We start from the raw sequence: 19,907 nt of genomic DNA, 5'->3' as shown, positions 1-19,907 counted from the left end.
GATGATAATACTCTATAATTCCCTTAGTCTGACACTCATCTTTACATGCTCCCATAAAGAATCACTACCATTCTAAGCCTCTGCAATCAATTAGGCGGTGATTTTTCTGTGAGCAGCTTGTGAGTCTTCCGCCGAGATACCCTTTGAAACACCTCCATTACTTCTCAAAACTGGAAAACAAAAATGGTACCTAATAAAACAAATGGACACTTAAGAAAACCGTCCAGAGTGGGAGAGGGCATGATAACATTATAAACCACCTTTTCTCAAGACTAATTAAAAGTAATGTTGAGTAATAAGACGACAGGCATCAATAAATAATCTTACACAACTGACGGAAAATTAAAATAATTAAGATGGAAGGAATCAATAAATCGCCATGAACACACAAAATAAAGAGAGGCGCGATGAGGTATAATAACCAGCTAGCAAAACAAACGATTAGAATAATAAAAGCGAATGATGCTAGGTGGAAGGTCACGACAACATAAATAAGCCTGGGAAATAATAAGAACTTGAGTAAAAGATAAACCAGAATCACTTGACAACCAAACAAGTGAACAATAGACAACACCATAAATTATAGCTGACAAGGTACACACATTTGAGTGAATCAAGCCCTCGAAATCCATACAAACCAGCAACAGCACATCACGAACACCCAGAGCAATGAAAGACTATACAGAGAGCTAAAGAAATACACATAAATTTTCCCATAATATTGCCACAACTAGCAAGGGGAGTTCTCTTGAAGAAGAGTAATAAATCCTATTAACAGTTACAGAGAGTCAACAATAAAATGAATGTCCACAGATTACTTTATTGCTGTGATCAGAACTAAGCTCTAATACTGTGTTGGGAGTTAGCCCAGAAAATTAAGATAAACAACAAGAAAGACCCCAAGAAAAATACAAGAAACATACAAGATTATCCTGGGAAAATCCCTCTAGAATGAAGGGAAAATAAAAAAATCTAACCACACAACAAAAGGTCACTTTATTGATAATAAAAATTCAAGTGTACATTGTTTTTCGCTTGATGCGATATATAACATAAAGAGAGACTCTTCACATTACAACCGAAGGTCTCTACAATTTCCAAAACATAACTCTTTATTTTCAAATACAACTCTTGGTATTTCCATGCCTCGATGCATGTTGAATGACACACGTCTTTATAATTAATATTACAATTTATTATCATAAAATGTCCTCAACTGAAGGTGACCATAACAATAATAATGTCCATATTTTAGAGATAAAGGTCTCTATCACAGCTACAATCTTCAATAGTGTCCACTACCGGAATTAAGACTACCGAAAAAAAGGGCCCAAACTTGATTAGCAAAAATAAAGTCAAAGAACACATGCTCAATAGTCTCTGGACAGTTGCAAATTGAACAAACAACAGGTGGCAGCCGGACATCAGTAATCACAGACCCAACAACCAACTTTCTCAAGGCAAACATCCATCTGAACCAGAGCTTCTTAGGTTCTGTACAAGAATGCCATAGTCTATCTGGTAATAATTGCCATACACCAATAGACCAGTTAAGGCCCCATCTCTGGTTGATTGATATGATTATCTCATCTTGATATTCATCAAATTGCATATTTGTTTGGTAGAGATCTCATTCAATTTAATGCCATTGTTCCACTTTAGCTTTTGAAGAAAAGATTGACTATCCAATATTTTGCTAGGAAAGATATTATTCACTGTTTTGGTAATCAGAGTGTAGGTCTTTTTTTGAGAAGCTAGAAAACCATAATGTTGACTCAATTACTCCCAAGATCCTAACCGATTGTTTATCAGGATATGCCTAGCCAGAGAGAGTCCATTAGCATTCTAGGATTTAGCAGAATGACATTAGGTAAGGGCAAGAGGCTTAGAGTTTAGGGAAACACCCCACCACAGGGATCTATTGAGGACTGCATAAGCAGGGGAGATACGAATAGCCTCTTTACTGACAAGAAATCTCCTCATTGAGCACCATGCCTTCCAAAGTGATTTAAGGAAAGTGGATCCTCCAATTTTGATATCAAAATCATCTAGTACCAGGTCGAACAGTGGTTTATCTTTCCATTGTTTATGTTTCTTGATAGATGCTTGATTGATGTTCTGTCTAATTAATACTTTCCAAGGTTCATTTCCGTCCAAAGCTTTGATAATCCATTTAGCTGCCAGAGCAAGGCTCTGAGTTTTAAGGTCTCTAAGTTCCAGTCCCCCAAGATTCTTGGGGGTGCAACATTTCCAACTAACACAATGTCTATTTTTTGAACTCATACCATTAGACCATAAAAATTCCATCAAGATCTTTTACAAAACATTGAATTGATAGTTACCAAAGAGCGATATAGAAGAAAAATAGATAGCATGGGATGACATTACTTTTGGGACGACTTGCACCCTGCCAGCCAGAGATAACATATGGGTCTGCCATTTCTGATGCTTATGGTCAATTTTTGCAAATAACCAATTCCACATCTCTTTAAATGAAGGTTCTACAGAGAAAAGGATTCCTAGGTATCTTACTATTGTACGAGGGCCTGAACATCCCCAACCCTTAGAAGTCAACCACTGTGGATCTTGTTCTTCCCAACCTAGTACAGCGGATTTGAGAGGGGCCACTTTGGCACTTGAAACTGGACAGGAAAACTGTAGCCTGTCCATCATATTATCAAAATTAGTCTCAACCAGCTCAAGGAATAATGTGGTGTCATCTGCAAAATGTTCATTGATTAAGTCCTCATTGTTAGGAAGAGTAATGCCTTTAATGGGAGGGCCAAGTTTGTAAGCCCTTAAAATATAGTATAGAGCATCTGCAGCTATGACAAATAAGGTAGGGGCAATGGGACAGCCTTGTCTAATAGATCTGCTAAGGTAGATAGATTTTGAATGTTTTCCATTTACATCAATGATGGTAGTTGCATCGTTGAAAATAATTTCAATCTGCTTGCAAAATATAGAAGGAAAACCAAAGGCCTTCTGCATGTCAAGGACAAATGGCCACTCAATTCTGTCATATGCTTTTTCTCGAAGTCTAACAACACCATGGCCACAAGCTGATCACTTTTTTTTGCCCAGTGCAAACTCTCCCTACTAGTGATGAGGTTTTCCAAGATGTATCTGACTTTTATGAATCCTGTTTAACAGAAATGATTTTCTTGAGTATTGGTGCAATTCTGTTAGGTAGCACTTTTGCAATAATTTGGTATGAGATATTCAACAGAGTAATGGGTCTTCAGTTTTTCACAAGAGATTTATCCCCCTTTTGGGCAATAGTCTAATAAGTCCTCTATTGATTTGGACCCCTAACGACCCATAACAAAAAGTATCATGATATAATTAAAATCTTTTGATTATTGTATTAATCTAATTGTATTAATAAATTATAAGTTTTTGTTATTGATTTTATTAATTATATATATATATATATATATATATATATATATATATATATATATATATATATATATATATAATTATTTATTATTAAACCCTTTTCTCGAAAAGGGGAGCATTACATAAACCTAGACACTTGGGAGCTCAATAGTAAACTGAAGTATGTAATAAATGCCACCCCATCCTGTAACATGCAATATATCTTGAAAGAATCCATACACAAGAACACTCTGCCTGAGATGTTTCAAGCTTTCATGAAAATAGAGCACAAGCAACAGTGCAGCTATAAAGATTTTAAAAGAACAGATCGAGACTTCGTTTTCTGAAGGCCTTGGAAAGGTAGGACTCACTATTTTATTCAGAGATTTAAAAGAATAAGAGAATTGGGCTATGAATGATGTTAATGTTATTATAGTTTCAGTCGGATAAACTGTATTGTGTGTGTGTGTGTGTGTGTGTATGTATGTATTTATAGTTAGTATATTTGAGATATACTTAATAAATACATATTTTCAATAAAACATCAACTATGTAATTTATGGTGAAATTAATATAATAAACTTATATATATACAAATACACACACACACACACACACATATATATAAGGGATTTTCTATATTAGTTTCATTATCATCTCATGTTGACTGGCGACTTCATAACAAAGACCATATGCAAAGTGGTGTTTTGTTTTTGATAAGGGCAACTATGATGTAGAGTCACAGTCTACAATGGATCGCGACACCATGATGGGGTATAAACCATTGCAGATCGTGGTAAAATATATACCAGCGAAAACATAATTGCAACAGTCTTCAAGGTTTTCGGTCTGCAATTAAACCACATCCAATTTATCAGTGTGAAGTAATTACATTTGTATTACAGTTTGCAATCAGTCTTATTTGAATACATTAATTGTTAGTCTACAATCAGATTTATTGTTTATAACTATTATATTTGATATTATTAATAGAGTATCAACATTACATATATACAAATAACAAATATCTGATCTCAAATTTTAACAATTGAAGAAAAAGAAGATTAAGGATTGAATTATGTATCTATCATTGTTATATTTTACTTCAACTGTATCTTGTCATGGAATAAGTTAAACTTAATTAGCTATTTTCATTTACTCCAAAAGCTATAGGCACACAGTGGGTTTATATTTTATGGCTAATAATTTTAAGCCGATGACAGACCACAAAATAGTCATCTGGAATTATTTCATATAGATAATGAAGTATTTAGGTTATTATATTGCACATGTACATGGCAGGTGGAGATTCTACAACATTCATACTAATCTATTAGAATAGTAGTGGCTATGTGTGATATGAGGTTTTTGCTTATAAAAAATAATGGAAAATGTCATAGAATTGTGAAGGCATTTTTTCTAACCTGATTAAAAGAGGGAACATGCATTCTTTTGAACTTTCAGTGAAACTTACATACGTAGACTATGTTAGCTACCCAAGATTTTTGAACCTGCTGACTTGTGAACATGTTCAAGACAGGAATTAATTGGTTAATCCTAATAAGTATTTATTTCTTTAACAGGGCTCCAGAACATTAGCAGTGGGATGGAGGAAAGTGTTTCTTCGGTTTCTAACTTGTCTATTGAGGCAAGTGTTCCTGATATGTTCTATACATTTTAGTTTTGATGCACTGTTAAGAATTTCACTTGCTTACTATGAACACAAAGCTATTCATATTTTATTTTCACTAATTTTGAAAAATTTATTTTCATAAATTAATTTTAAGTCTGAAAATAAGTAAGAGAGCTTTTAGATTTGACTGTGTAAATTGGGGTTGCACTGAGGATAAGAAGAGAATTGATTCATTGTGTTCTTCTCCAGACGATGGGTCACTCAGTTTGATCCAAAATGTTGGTGCAAAAAAATTTAAATAGTTAAGTCTGAAAGTGCTTTTATTCTAAGTTAGTAATTCATTTCCTGGAGCAATATAGGTAGTTGCGAAGGAAACTTAAATAGTTATGTCTGAAAGTGCTGTTACTCAAAGTTAGTAATTCATTTCCTGAAACAATATAGGTAGTTGCAAAGCCGAACTATTTAGAACAGGAATAAAGTACACAATAAACATGAATTAAATCATGTGGTTTTTTGCCTTTTATAGTTTAAACCTACAATTTGATGCACATTGTGTATGGCTTGGTTTTAATGGACAGGGAGAATATCAAGCTCTATCAACATATGCGAGGCAGTTAGAATCCAAGGTTGCAGAACAACAAGAGCAAATTAACAGCTTTGCCTCAAAGGTACATGCTTTTGGTTTGTCTTATAAGAGATCTATTAGTGTTATCTTGGTTTTGTATTTTGTTTTATTAATCATTTCAAACTCGTAGTCATGTTGAGCTGTTACCAATCCTGATTTGTGCTATCTCTATACATGTCAAGAAAATATTGCACGGGCAACAAGTTCTAATTTTCCTTGTTCCTTAAATTTAATTAATTGTCATGACAGCTGGAAACATTGGAAACAGAGCGGAATTCTTTTGAGAAACAATTGAGAACCATGGTAACCTGGCAAGTTTTGTTTAGTTTTCATACTTTTTTGAAGCATGCTTGTGCAAAAACAGAAAATATTTTCAAACTCTAAACCTGCAGTTTTAATTGGAATGGTAAGCACGTTAAGTAAATTTCCTATCCTGTGGTTACAGGAAGGGAATGATTTGCCTTCATTGAGAAAAGCTCTCCAGGATACATCTATGGAGAAAGATGCTGCAATTACTGCACGGGTGCAGATGAGACTTGTGTTATTTTGATGTTTTGGCTCTATTGCACCACATATAAGAGGGTGATCTGGTTATTCAAATTCCTGATTATTATTTTAATGTGTAGGAAGATTTGTCAGCACAACTTCGAGCTGTAAAAAGACGTCTCAGAGAAGCAGAGGAAGAACAATATAAGGTCAATATGAGGATTTTATTCTATTAATTCTGTGAAGTTTTTCAATGTTTGAACCTGAGCTGTTCCGTTTCCCCTTTTGGAGTGAATTTTTCCAGTCTTTTGTACAGGCCGAAGAAGACGCTGCTGCGTTAAGAGCAGAACTAATTTTTTTACAACGGCAACAAGAACAGCATAGCAATACAATTACATCAGATTCTGTTAGCCCTGAACATTTGAAATCCGTGGAACAGGAAATGGCCAAGATAAAGGTTGAATTGCAGGTAAAATTATGCAAGCCAGTATGTACAAACAGTTTTGAAATTCTTAGTACTGGACTTCACATGCTGGCTTATGTTTAGGAAGCCATCAGGTCAAAACAACAAGAACAACAAAAGCTAGCTGCAGAGAAAGATCGTTTTTCGGTTCTGCTAGTAGAGAAACAGCAACTTGAAGAGCAGCTAGTTCTGGCTACCAAGAAAATTTCAGGTGTGGTCATTTATTGCAAGTTCTTAATTGAATCTTAATATTGTTTCCCTGTGAATGATGGAAGAAATAAATGAAAGTTACAATCAGAGCTGCTGGTTACTTATCCCCCCATTTCTAAATAAATGTATTCGCATGTTAAATACGGATTACAACTACTCTTAGTTTTCAACATGGTATCGGAACATATCTTGATAAGAGCTTATATCTGGGCTACATTTGTTTTTTTTTGGGATACGTTAACACTCCGTCCATAGCTTCATCCAGTCCAGGTTAATAAGAGAATGCTAAATCCACAAAATTAAAAATAGAATTGAAGTTTTAAAATAATATTGTTCTATATATATAATATGTCATGGAAGAGTGATAATAAAAGAATATCCTGCTTAAATTATAAATATCAATGTCTTTAGATAAGATAGGACCATTGTGGCTGCAGAGGTTTGCAGAGGGAATTGCATAAAGAGGCATCTACAACAGGTTGTTTACTCTTGTCTCTGCACATTTCACAGATGTAATGTTCCCAATTTTAATTAATTTGAGCCCAAGTTATTAATGTTTGTATTTAGGGGTTCCAATTGATTTAGTATATCTCGGACCTATTTTTTATTTTGTTTTCGTAGTTTGTGTCGCTGTCGGCTATCTTTGTACACCTTCGGTAAATTTCCCAATGGGTATTCAAGCACAGCTTGTAGGTAGTCTGTAGGTATGGTTTAGATTATATTTTCTCTGTACTGCTGATTCCTGTTGGAGTTCGGAATTGTTCGCCATTTCGGAAGTGAAAGATCTTCCCTATTTGGCTTGTGCGGTTTTGGTCGGATTCAACCCTCACCCTATTTCGTTGTTGCATGTATTACTTGGATCGGATTTGGCAAGTTGGAGTATCTTTGGTAATTATTATTCGCATCTAAGTCTCTGTTATTGTGGATTTTTCTATGGTGTACTGTGTATGAACCACGATTACATTCTATGTAGGATTCTGGTTCCTATCCCCCTTTCTCCGTATTGTCCTTCCTCACAGCTTTCATCGTACATACACCTCGACATACCCATCATTTCCTATTGAGATACGTCTTTTGCATTGCCGTACGACCCTACTACAGTCCCCGTATGGTTTGCTTGAAGACACCGTTTGGGAAAGTGGTCGCGCAACATGGGTAGTGTCCGTGCAACATGGGCAGTAGTCGCGCAGCACGGATAGCGGCCACGCAGCATGGTTAGTAGTCGTGCAGCACAGGAAAGTGACTGCGCAGCACGGGAGCATCTCCGAAACTGTTCGGGAACATTATGGTGGTATCAGAGCTAGTGATCTTGCCAGCTTGTTGGGATGATTGAGAGATTTTGGGATTGGGATAGCGCTATGGCGCTAAGCAGCGATGGAGAGTGGTGGTTGAAGACCCTACAAGGGATTGGCAAAGAGCTTAGCGAAGGTGTTGATCTTCCATTAGATTTGTTGGAACTATGTTTGTGTAAGGTTAACCAATTACCTTCACGATTTATACAGAGAATCTTCTTACCAATTAAAGATGCCTTAAGTCAACCCAGGCTTTTAAGGCACCATGACAAGGGGAAAAGTTTAGCAGTTGCAGCATGTCTCAGTGAGATCTTGAGAATATCGGCTCCTAGAACACCATATGATGACAACACCATGATAGAGATCCTGCATTTGATTGTTGACAGCTTTCAGAGTCTAGATGACATTAGTGCCGACCCTTTTTGCTGAAAATCTACAATCTTGGAGAATTGTGCAAATGTAAAAATGGGTAACCTCCTCTTAGATCTCAAATTGCAAAATTTGGTCAACGACTTGTTTCATCACTTCTTAGCCACCATCAAGGAAGATTATGATACTAAGGTTTCAGTTGCTATGGAGAGCCTTATGATTTTGTGCATTGAGGAGATGGATGAAATATCCCAACCCATCATATCTATGTTATGGGTTGTTCGTAATCTTGAATGTGTCCCCTCTATAGCCGCATGTAAATTGGTTAGTCATATTTTCGAGCATTGTGAAGAAAAACTAATATCTCATTTGCACAAGTGGGAGAAAATAGTTCGCAGCAATAAGGATGATGCCTTACACCAGAAGGAAGACATTATTACAGGGCCACTCCAAGAGCAATTGCTAAAACTTTCTTCTACACCAATCGGGGGAAATTACCAAAAACTGAAGAAGTTGCTTGCATGGATCTTTTGAAGACATGTATAGATCAAGTTATGCTGATCACCAAGGTTGTTGCCGAAACAGTGTGTCCTTCATCGAAGCTATGTCCATCATCATGTCCGTCGCCAAGGTTGTATGTCCGTCATTGTGGGTGTGTCCGTCACCATAATTGTAGGAGAGCACTAGTGTTGTGTTGCCAAGTTTTTAGTCCATCCTTGTTTACCGTATGGGGTAAATAGTTTAATGCATACAAACAATAGACAAGAACATGTAACAACAGTACTCCTTTTCTTATTTGCATATATGCTGAAGAGATTACATAGTGCTTATAATGATGATTACAACTATGATCCAAAGTTGTACGTATACCATCTCGAAGAACCTTCCTGAAGGTGCCTGTCGACTACATAACAAGAACCTTCCCGAAGGGGCCGTCAGCTACATAACAATTACCGACGACATCAACCTGTCAGCTACACAATATTTACTGATGACATCATCCCCTCCAAAATAAAAAGTTGTCTTCGGACAACAATTACAAAATATCTGAGACAGATTAACAAAATGGAATACATTAACCGACTCACTACAACAAAATAGATCTGTTTCTGTCAGACCAGTTTCACGTTCATCCCATGCTTGCACCAAACTGGTCTCCAAACCACGTTGTATTTGTAGCCTCTGCTAACACAATATTGTCTCTTTAATCAAGCTGACCTTGATGGCCACCTGTGCTGCTTTCTCTGCTTCCAACTCCTGGGTACCCTAAACCAAGTGTCGTTGTATTGCCTTCAATTGGCTTCAACTGGATGATCAGCTCCTCCTGAGCTCTTTGTGCATCCACCAAGACAACTTCGCGTCCAACACCTACTCCAAGTGCCTCAAAGCGTATCACCCCTCTCGAAAGGCTTGCTCCGTTGATCTTTCCACCTTTGGTACACAGACACTCTATGCCTGCAGCAGCTCCAGGTATCATCAACTGGTCACATTTCCACGACTGATAACTGCACTGATTGGGGGGTCTAGGGGGCATCGTCCCTAGCGGGGTCGAGGGGCAGCGCCCCCGCGAGGTCTTGGGGCAGCACCAAGACCAATTTAGCACTCTCAAACTCACATAAAAGTCCATGGAACACACCATTTTTGTGATTTTCTTTCGATCCCATACTTTTTTTGGCAACTGCTTATGTTTTACTACTTGTTTATGTCTTTCACTTCCCTTGGGCATCATGCGTTATTCATTTTGAACATTTTTGATTTGTTGTTTTTTTTGTTTTTATTTATTTATTTATTTTTTAATTTTCTTTTCAGAGTTTTATTACTTCTTGATATTCGTCGACGACGGAACAGTTCGCGCATAATATATTTTTAACTTGGAACCGTTCCCTGTTTCCGGAATTTCCTGTCCATCCAACGTCCATACTTTATTGCTCCGTTATCACCTACTTCCTAGATCTAGTATGGCCCGACCCATTTGACTTTAAACGTGCCTGGTTTGATTTTGTTTCGTCCATGATACTTCAACACCAGCTCTCTCGGTTGGAACTTGTTCAGTTTCAGGTGTTTATCATGCCATGCTTTGTGCTTTTCTGTGTCACCTCCGTGGCCCATTGTGCCTGCAATTGTCGCTCATCAAGTTTATCTAAGTTACATGATCTCCCCCTCAGGTTTTCCATATCGCCCAGTTTGTTCTTGAAACTCGGTACCATGAATTCCGTCGGCTGCCACTCCTTGCCATCAATAACTGTATTCTTGATTTTAGAACCTTCACTCCGTACTGCTAAAGCTTTTATTAATCCTTTCCTCTTTGTTTCCTGTGCAAACCGTATGATGTGTTTTCCTTGCTGCCATCGCCTTTCTACTATGTCCGTGGTTCGACGTGACATTTCCTTTCTACGCGGTCCGTTTATTGTGTACCGTACGATGGAATATTTCCTTTTCTGGGTTCGTACTGTATATTCTTCCCTTTAGCTTTTGTCGTAACCGCCTTTCCTTCTTCCACTTCTCTGTATTCCTTCGAACATTCATTTCCCTCTGCTTTCTCACCTCTGTCGACCCTTAACATATTACAACTCGGAAAGAGCTCGTAATCTTTCATCTGCCAGTGGAAAAGGCCGTTCACCGAATCCAAATCATTATTCGTCGATACACCTTCCAACTATAGGACTCTTTCCTCATTGCGTTCCAATCGCTGCTTTTCTTCATCCTCTTGTTCGAACTTAGATGATATGGCTTCTTCGCCCACCATTTGTGTGTAAATCAATAATGAATCGTCGTCCCTTGCTTTCCATTGATAGTGTACTCTTCTTCCAATCATGCTTAACACTTGCTTGTACAAGCCATCCTTGGCCTAGAATGGCGTCATATCCTCTCCTCTTTAGCGGGATGACAACGAAGTCGAGTAGAAATGGTTGTGTTCCAATAGTCACTGGTTGTGCCATCAGTATTCCCAACGGTTTGATCTCATGCTGGTCTGCCGTGAGCAACTAGAATGTAGGTGGCCACAACGTCGGCTGTCCCAACTTCTTCTATGTATCTTCTGGTAGGACGTTTACCCTTGAACCTCCGTCCACAATTGTGTTTGAAAGGACCGTTCCTAATATACCCATTTCTACGACCGCAAGATGCTGTCCGGATGCGAGGGCTAACAACATTGGGTCCGTTGTACTTGCTCCGCTTTCCTTTTTCCTTCCATGTTCTCCTGGTAGTTTAGCAGTCGGGGCTATGTTTGTGAGTGCCGTCCGTAGTTGAGGCATTGTGAGGATCAGATAATGTAACTTGATTGTATTTTAGTTTGTAATATTTGCCGTATGATGTTTTGTTCTACGCAGTTCCATGTTGAGGTACCGGTAATGTCCTTCAATTGTGATTTCTCTGCCTGCGTTGGTTTCTCAATTTTCGCCTGTGCTTCTTCCAATCTCTTTTTTTCTTCTGTCGGGTCGGGGTACAATTTTGCTTGTTTATAAAATTATAGGTGATTGCTAAGACTTCTTCGTCCGCGCCAATGCTGATCACATTCACTATTGATTTTGGGCACTTGGCATCTTCATGATCTCCAGGACCGCACCATCTGCATAACAACTTTGGTGCGTTTGTTAATGTACAATTCCGTGCAAAGTGGCATTGAACCATTGGGCAACCGTTTACATCATACTGAATTTGGCTGCGGCCCCCATTATTATTGTTGGTATTGTTGTTTTGCCCTCTTCTATTATTTTTGTACCCACCCGAAGTGGCAACATCATTGTTAGTGTTTCTGCTTCCTCCTGACGTGGAAGCCTTCTGTGTCAGGAGCACTTGTTGATGCCCTCTTGTTTTCATATTGAAGGGGCATTCTTTTGTGGAATGTCCCATAATTTGGCAGATCTCACAGAATTGGTTCTTCGGACAAGATCCCTTCGTGTGACATTCTGTCTTGCATTTTGTGCACCATAGCTCATTTCCCTTCGTCTCTTTTTGCATATTCTTAAATTCTTTCATCATTCTGATCATATCCTTTTGGAGAGCTCAGACCTTCTTGCTGCCCTTTTCATCACCATTGCTATCTTCTTTCGAAGACGCGTCATCTGAGTCGGATGAGCTACTTTTTTTTTTCGTTTTCTGTTCACTCTCTAAGTCCATCACTTGATTGTATGCTTTGTTGTATGATGATGGTGGCACAATCTTTCTTTTCTTCCTTAACTCCGGGCATAATCATTCAATGAACTATTGCTTTTCAGCCCATCAGCCGGCTTACTTTTCATTTTATTTATTAATTCTTTTAGTTTCTTGGCATATACACGAACTGTTTCATTTTTCCTTTGCTTTGTGGTGTAGATTTCTGCTACTATCTCATTGTCGTCTTGCAACAATTGAAACTTGGTGATAAACTCCTTTTTAAGTCCCGCCCATGTAGTTAATTTTTGGGGATTGGCATCGGCAAAACAATTAACTGCTACACCCCTTAGGGTTGTTGGAAATTGTCGAACCCATTCATCTGTGTCGGTTACGTCATGTGCCATCCAAATTGTTTTGCATATCTTAGAGTGTCTGATTGGATCAGCCATTCCATCACCATCAAACTTTGGCAATTTTTCCTTTGGTCCAGCCATTACTTTTCAAGTTGGAGGTACTTGTTGTGTACCTGCGCTGTTTTACACACCTACGCTGTTCTGCACACCTGCAATGTTCTACACTCTCGCGTTGTTCTCGACAGTCATCTTATTTCCAATAGCCACGTTACTTGGTGAAAAAAGGTTTTCCTCAAGCAAAGTTGTCTGTTCCAAAAGTGTATCGCAGACGAAGAGTTCACTCCACGCTCGTGCTCCCTCGGCACTCCGAGATGTGCGAGTTGATTCCCTTTCATCTAGATTCTCTTCCCTCGGCGTATACAGATTCAAAAATTCCTCCCTTGTTTCTTCCACCAAATCCAACCACTGTCGAATCTCTTCCAACAATTCCTCGGTGCTTCGGTGTCCGTTGACAATTTGCTGAAACGTCCATCTGCACTCGACCTATTGTGCCAAAATTAAAATTTCTTGTGCGGTGTGTATTCCATGTTTTCCCTTTATCTTATTTGTATCCTTGTTAAGCTGATTCGGCATTAATCTTCATTCCTCTGCCTTCGTTCCAGGTCCATTAGGCAACGATGCCAAATGTTTACCGTATGGGGTAAATAGTTTAATGCATATAGACAATAGACAAGAACATGTAACAACAGTACTCCTTTTCTTTTTCGCATATATGCCAAAGACATTACATAGTGCTTACAATGACGATTACAACCATGATCCAAAGTTGTACATATACCATCCCGAAGAACCTTACTGAAGAGGCCCGTCGGCATAACAAGAACTGAAATACTGGCGAAAGGCCAAATGTAAGAATTGCAGAAGAAGATGAATGCATGGAGAAATCGATAGAGAATCCGAGAGGGTGAGTTGTTACTTTTGAGGTAAGGACCAGTCAAAGAAGATTCTCAAAGGGGCCATTACTCTGATCACATGTGGTTGCCAAGGAATGGAATGTCACTTGTGCTAGCAAGTGTATGACAGAAAGATAAACATGTGTCTAAATGTTACCAGAACATCAAAAGTTGTAGAAGAGGATGCATACATGAAGATGAATGAGAGCTCAACTTGAGCGTTATTTCAGAGAAGATGCCAGCTAGTTGGTCGTCAAGCCTAAAAATGGAGGAGTCTTATCCCTTATACTTCTTTTAACCATCTTTTTGCAATGGATGACCCCTGTCAGTCCACCTATCTATCTTTAGCGCTATTCCTCCTTATCTTTTCTGTAATGCAATAAGTGATATGTAATAACAAACTATGAGAAGGCCTACGTATGTAAGCTCAATGAATAAGGCATCGGCAATTTTTTGTGTGAATTGACTATGTAACTGAGTCTTCTGGGTTTGCTAGGATTGTTTGTCGTTCATTTTCATTACATGTTTTCATGGAATTGTAGGACATTTGTGCATGGAGCTGTTGATTGCTTGCTAGATTCCTTTTTAGTGAAGGGTTAACAGTTAAAGCAAATTCCATTTTGCCTTTCATATTCAGATCTGCACTTTTCCATTGCCTAGGGTGCATCTCATTTGCATGTGTTGGGAACTTGAGTTGAAGTGAGCTGGGGAGTTGCTGCTGGGCAACTCAAAATGGACTGAGAGCCACTTAGAATGCTCTATTTCCTCTACACACCGTTGCATTCAGTAGTTTCAGATGCATCTAGGAGTAGAAGTAGTGTTAGTTGTTAAACCTAAACCTGCCTGGGTTGCTTATGGATATGAGTAACTTGGTTAAATCCTCTTCTGCTTTCAGGATTAGAGCATACCCCCATTCTTTGATCTACTAAAGGCATAATTCATTGCATGTCTTGCGCATAGGGGAGTTGTACCCTTCAATTTAGGGATTAGTGACATCAGACTTGCACTAATCCAATCTGCTGGTAATAGCTTCTTTCCTCACAACTATGGGCGTTTAGAGCCAAGGTAAAGCCACTCTAGAGAGAGGGACAAACTATTCACCAATAGTTTTTGGTGACTCTACTGGGGATAGGATAGAAGTCTGGTGCTTTCTGACAAATCAAAAGGTTCCTCCCTGAGGATGGAGGATGGCGACTCTGTATGAAGGACCTCTTTGTGTTGGTCTAGAAGGTCTAGTTTGTTTTAATGGCCATGGTGACAACTAAATCCCGGCGGTCCCATTTTGGCCCTCTTTGTTTACCATCTTACACAGACCTACCTGAAGGGTCAAGGAAACACTTTCCTAAGTATTCTGGAGCAGACGATGGAGATCTTGAGAAGCATATCAGAGCTCTGAGTATTGCATGTGTGTTTCTTGGAGTTAGAGAAGAAAATGTCTTTGTTAGACTCTTTATTGAGCCTCTCATTAGTACTGCTGCAGAATGGTACTAAAACTTGGAGGAAGGAAGCATCGGTGGATGGAAAGTGTTAGAAGATGCATTTCATGCAAGGTTCAAGCAAGTGGAAGATGAGTGCTCGTTGCTGATTAACTTCATCTTGATCAAGAAGAGAGATGATGAAAGGATGTGGAATTTCATAGATCGTTTTTATCGAACATTACCAAGATCCCTCAGAAAGGCAAGTCTAGTTCTGCAAATCAACTCTCGGCGTTCATCATGGCCATGCACACCGAGGTAAAATTTCAGCTGAACTGGAGTAAGGTATGTGATCTTGAAACTGCCAAGCTAGAAGCTATTGAAATTTGAAATAGAAGATGATTTGATGTTATCAAGATTGATGGAAGAAATTAGAAATGTTGAGGGATGGAAGAAATTAGAAATGTTGAGGTCTCTAATAAGGAAGATGTTCAAAGTTTTGATTCTCAGTGCAGAATGCATCCAAGTTTATCCTGTGCAACTGAGAATATGAATGTAACTGAGCATGATATGAACACTAATTCTCTGATTGCTGAGGTATATCATCTTTCCTCTGAGGAAGATGTAGGAAGCTCAAATGATGAGGAAGAAAACCATGGTTATGTTTTACCTCAGTCAACTCCTGTCCTTTACAGAACCTCAGCAACTAGTGGAGAAGAGAAATCAGTTGAGGAGACTACCCACATTCCTGGTATGGCTTCTAGCATTGGAAATTTTATTTCTGATTATAATACCTTTAGTTCTGATGATGATGGAGAGCAAGTCCTTGATGACAAAAGGAATAAAAAGGATATAGTAAGGGAGACTGCCCCCTTTTGGTCATCACAAATTGAAGATTATTTACCTGGTGAAGAAGGATTTGCTGAAGGATGCATAGTTATGGATGAGCAACTTGATGGCTTGTTCACTCTCTCGGATCCTTTGGGAGATGCAGAAAAGTGGTCAGAAGTCAATCCTCTGATTGAAATCCAAAATGAAGTAAGCTGTCATTTAAAAAATGAAATCTTTTTATCAGCTTCCTGGGTTGATTTCTGATAGGACTGGTGAGGATGTTGGGAGCTTTGATGATGCTCCAGAATTAACTGTTTCAAATTCCATTCTACATCAGTTGAAGTTGCTTCAGCAAATACATCTACCTGAAGAAAAGAGTAGCCTGAACCTTGAAATGAAGCATGCATATGTTTGTCACCTTGACCAATAAATCACTGAGTGCTATCATGAAAAGTGGCTGTTTGGGCATGAATGGTTTCTCAGATAGTTGATGCTTGCTGTCACCAGTATCATCGGAGTTGTCCTGCTGCAAGTTATAGGAGCTACATCATGGAGACAGAAACAGTTGCAGAGAAAAGGCTCCTATTTTTCCCAACCAGTAAATGGTTTCACGTAAGTCTTTCTGTTACTGGTGTTTAATGGTGGTATTGTTCTCATCTTTTCTAAATATTAGTTTAGTTGTTCCCTTTTCTTTTCTGTGCATTTGCTTTGTTGGTGCTGGTTGCCCTTTCTCCCCACCACCCAATGGCTTGTTCACTCTCTCAGATCCTTTGGGAGATGCAGAAGAGAGGTCAGAAGTCAATCCTCTGATTGAAATCCAAAATGAAGTAAGCTGTCATAAAAAATATGAAATCTTTTTATCAGCTTCCGGGTTGATTTCTGATAAGACTGGTGAGGATGTTGGGAGCTTTGATCATGCTCCAGAATTAACTGTTTCAAATTCCATTCCACATCAGTTGAAGTTGCTTCAGCAAATACATCTACCTGAAGAAAAGAGTAGCCTGAACCTTGAAATGAAGAATGCATATGTTTGTCACCTTGACCAAGAAATCACAGAGTGCTATCATGAAAAGTGGCTGTTTGGACATGAACGGTTTCTCAGAAAGTTGATGCTTGCTGTCACCAGTATCATTGGAGTTGTCCTGCTGCAAGTTATAGGAGCTACATCATGGAGACAGAAACAATTGCAGAGAAAAGGCTCCTATTTTTCCCAATCAGTAAATGGTTTCACATAAGTCTTTCTGTTAGTGGTTTTTAATGGTGGGATTGTTCTTACCTTCTGTAAATATTAGTTTAGTTGTTCCCTTTTCTTTTCTGTGCATTTTCTTTCTCGGTGTTGGCTGCCCTTTCTCCCCACCGCCCAAATGCTTTGCAACACCCTGTGCTAGTTTATGACTCTGTAACCTAATGGATAAGGCACCGGTCCTTGCAAATTCAAGGTGTGTTTCTCTGTAATAAAGAGAGGGGTAATCTGTTGCTTGTGTGTTCCTTTCTATTGTTTGTTCTGTGTGGTTAGTTGCTGATATCTCGTACAAAACATAGAGGTCTAGGTCCCCTGCTTAGGGATTCCCATGCCCAAGTCAAAGCCAACTGTTTCCAAGTTTTTAGTCCATCCCTTTTTAGCTTCCAATTTGGTGACATTCTGTGCCAAGGCCATCGCGGAGCCGCACATCCAATTTGCCGAAATTGCCATCTACAAAAGTTTTGGAATCTCTAAACTCAAGGAGATTGCCTCTCTAAAGTATTTACAAAGATCTTGAAGGGTTCAGTCGATCAAATGAACCAATTTTATTGAAATATGAGCATTTTGGATAAACAATTTCTTTGCTCCGCGAGCTTAGGCATTTTATCTCGAGACTTGGTTTTCCAAAATGCACTGATTAGGCCAAAATGGTAAGTTCTTTGTGCTTAATTTGCATTCTTGGAATAGTTTGGAGGATTGTGAGCATGGTAAGGCAAAATTTTGGGTTTTTTTTTATGAAGCCAATGGGATTTTGGAAATCAGCCATTCTGACTATGTAGTAGTTTCATTGTGGAGTCGTATGTAATAACCCCAATTGGTTATAACTTCAACAAACACCAAATTCTTTTATAATTCAGTTGTTTGACATTTCGTCAAACACTTTGCAAGTAAGCTTTGATACCACTGTAGTGAGCCTTGTTGGCTCTCAAACAATTTGTGATGCAAAATTGATTCCTTTTTTTGTTTTTGATGTTTTGCAATTTTTGATAAAACAATATAGCAGCAAAATAGAAGATATTGCAATAATAATTGAACTCAAATATTTGGAAATTACATAGGGAATATACAATTGAAAATTCCAGATTTTAATACCAATTTAGATACTGAGTATTTTCACAAAATATCAACAACCCAATTGATAAAATATCCTGTATTATTCAAATCAACAATGCCCAAAAAAATTAGAAGTTACTATCCATGAACTTACATGTAGACATGCTTTGAAAACCCTCTGAAATGAAGAGTAGCAATTGCAAAAAAATTCTCCAACAAACAAATGCAACTGCACATATTTTGCTCCCAAAATAAACGGCGCTCAACCAACTCCAAATTAACCAACACACAATTTGATATAACAATTCCAGCGAATGTCTTCACAAATTCCAAATTAATCTTCAACAGCAAGAAAAATTAAATTTCTCCTTGGCAATAGTTAATACAGTAGGAGAAAAAGACAATTGTATACCTTAGCACAATTGCAAATGCAATCCTCAAAATAAAAACTCAGAATTGAATCTACAATACTTCAGCTGTAGATCCCAAACCCTAATACTTCAGCAAGGGCACAAAATTTTAGAACTTCAGAAGTGTCACAAAGACAACAAGAGAAAAATAATAATTCAGTCGGATGCTTTTCTCATCAAATGTCCTCATATTTATAATCTCCAAATAACACTAGTTTTCCAAAAGAACCTCTCTAAAGAAGCTTTTTCTACACAACATTAAAATATAATAAAGTGCTATTAATATAATTTATTAATTGCTTTTGGCTCCAAAAATGACCTTTTTCCACCATAATTTAATATTCTGACATGCGAGGCCACTGTTTCTTGTTCCCACGATTTAAAACTTTTCATTTCGGTTCCAATGAGCTATGGTACTGAGGTGGCCGGCAAACAATACCAATAAAAATAGCAACCTCAACGTATTTAGATGAATAATAATAATAATTCACCCGTATTGCAAAAACAACTGAAGAAGCATCAAAATTGAAATCTGACAACACCAAAATGATCCTGATGATGAATGAACCTGACGGGGTGACTTACTATAAATAGATGCTCCCTCCAAGATTCTTGGAGCCCAAACCGGAAGCCCGAAATAAAAATTGAGAGCATCACCCAACTCCTCTAACTCAACTGAGCTCATCGGAACTAATAGTTTGACTTACCATAACTAGGAAGTCCCTCAAATGGAGCAAAAACACACCATAGGTTGCTGAGAAGCCTATAACTGCACAACGAAGACCCTTAAATCCCAATGTCAACTCACAAGGGTCGTGATGGTGAACTGACCAAGCCAACTGCAGTAACCTGCTAAAAATGGAGACATTACAGTCCTCCCTCCTTATGATTGCTTGTCCCCAAGCAATCTTGGACAAAATGAACATCACAGTCCACCTAGATCCCAAAGGTAGAACTGCTTACTATCCCTATCGTGTACAAACAACTCCTATAGCACCAACACCTAAATAACGAGCATCAACATCAGAATCAAACTGACCCTAGGCCCTGATGTAGGCAACAACTCATTGGAACTCAACCCAACTGAAATACCAA

The 19,907-nt window shown here is 38.3% G+C and overlaps 1 protein-coding gene across 1 annotated transcript in view; it reads left to right on the top strand.

The window, feature by feature from the left end:
• LOC149544931 (myosin heavy chain-like protein) overlaps positions 1-19,907 on the top strand; it is an 87,063-nt gene that overhangs the window by 43,155 nt on the left and 24,001 nt on the right. Inside the window, exons 3-9 of the mRNA XM_089795476.1 lie at positions 4,965-5,029; positions 5,593-5,682; positions 5,889-5,942; positions 6,085-6,162; positions 6,266-6,334; positions 6,442-6,594; positions 6,673-6,799. Of these exons, the coding sequence (XP_089651602.1) occupies positions 4,965-5,029; positions 5,593-5,682; positions 5,889-5,942; positions 6,085-6,162; positions 6,266-6,334; positions 6,442-6,594; positions 6,673-6,799 (636 nt within the window). The remainder of the gene's footprint in view (positions 1-4,964; positions 5,030-5,592; positions 5,683-5,888; positions 5,943-6,084; positions 6,163-6,265; positions 6,335-6,441; positions 6,595-6,672; positions 6,800-19,907) is intronic.

This window comes from Cupressus sempervirens, chromosome 8, assembly GCF_028749045.1.
Source record: "Cupressus sempervirens isolate cs-2001-9-10 chromosome 8, ASM2874904v1, whole genome shotgun sequence".
Lineage (NCBI taxonomy): Eukaryota > Viridiplantae > Streptophyta > Pinopsida > Cupressales > Cupressaceae > Cupressus > Cupressus sempervirens.
This window is presented reverse-complemented; position numbering and strand designations above follow the sequence as displayed.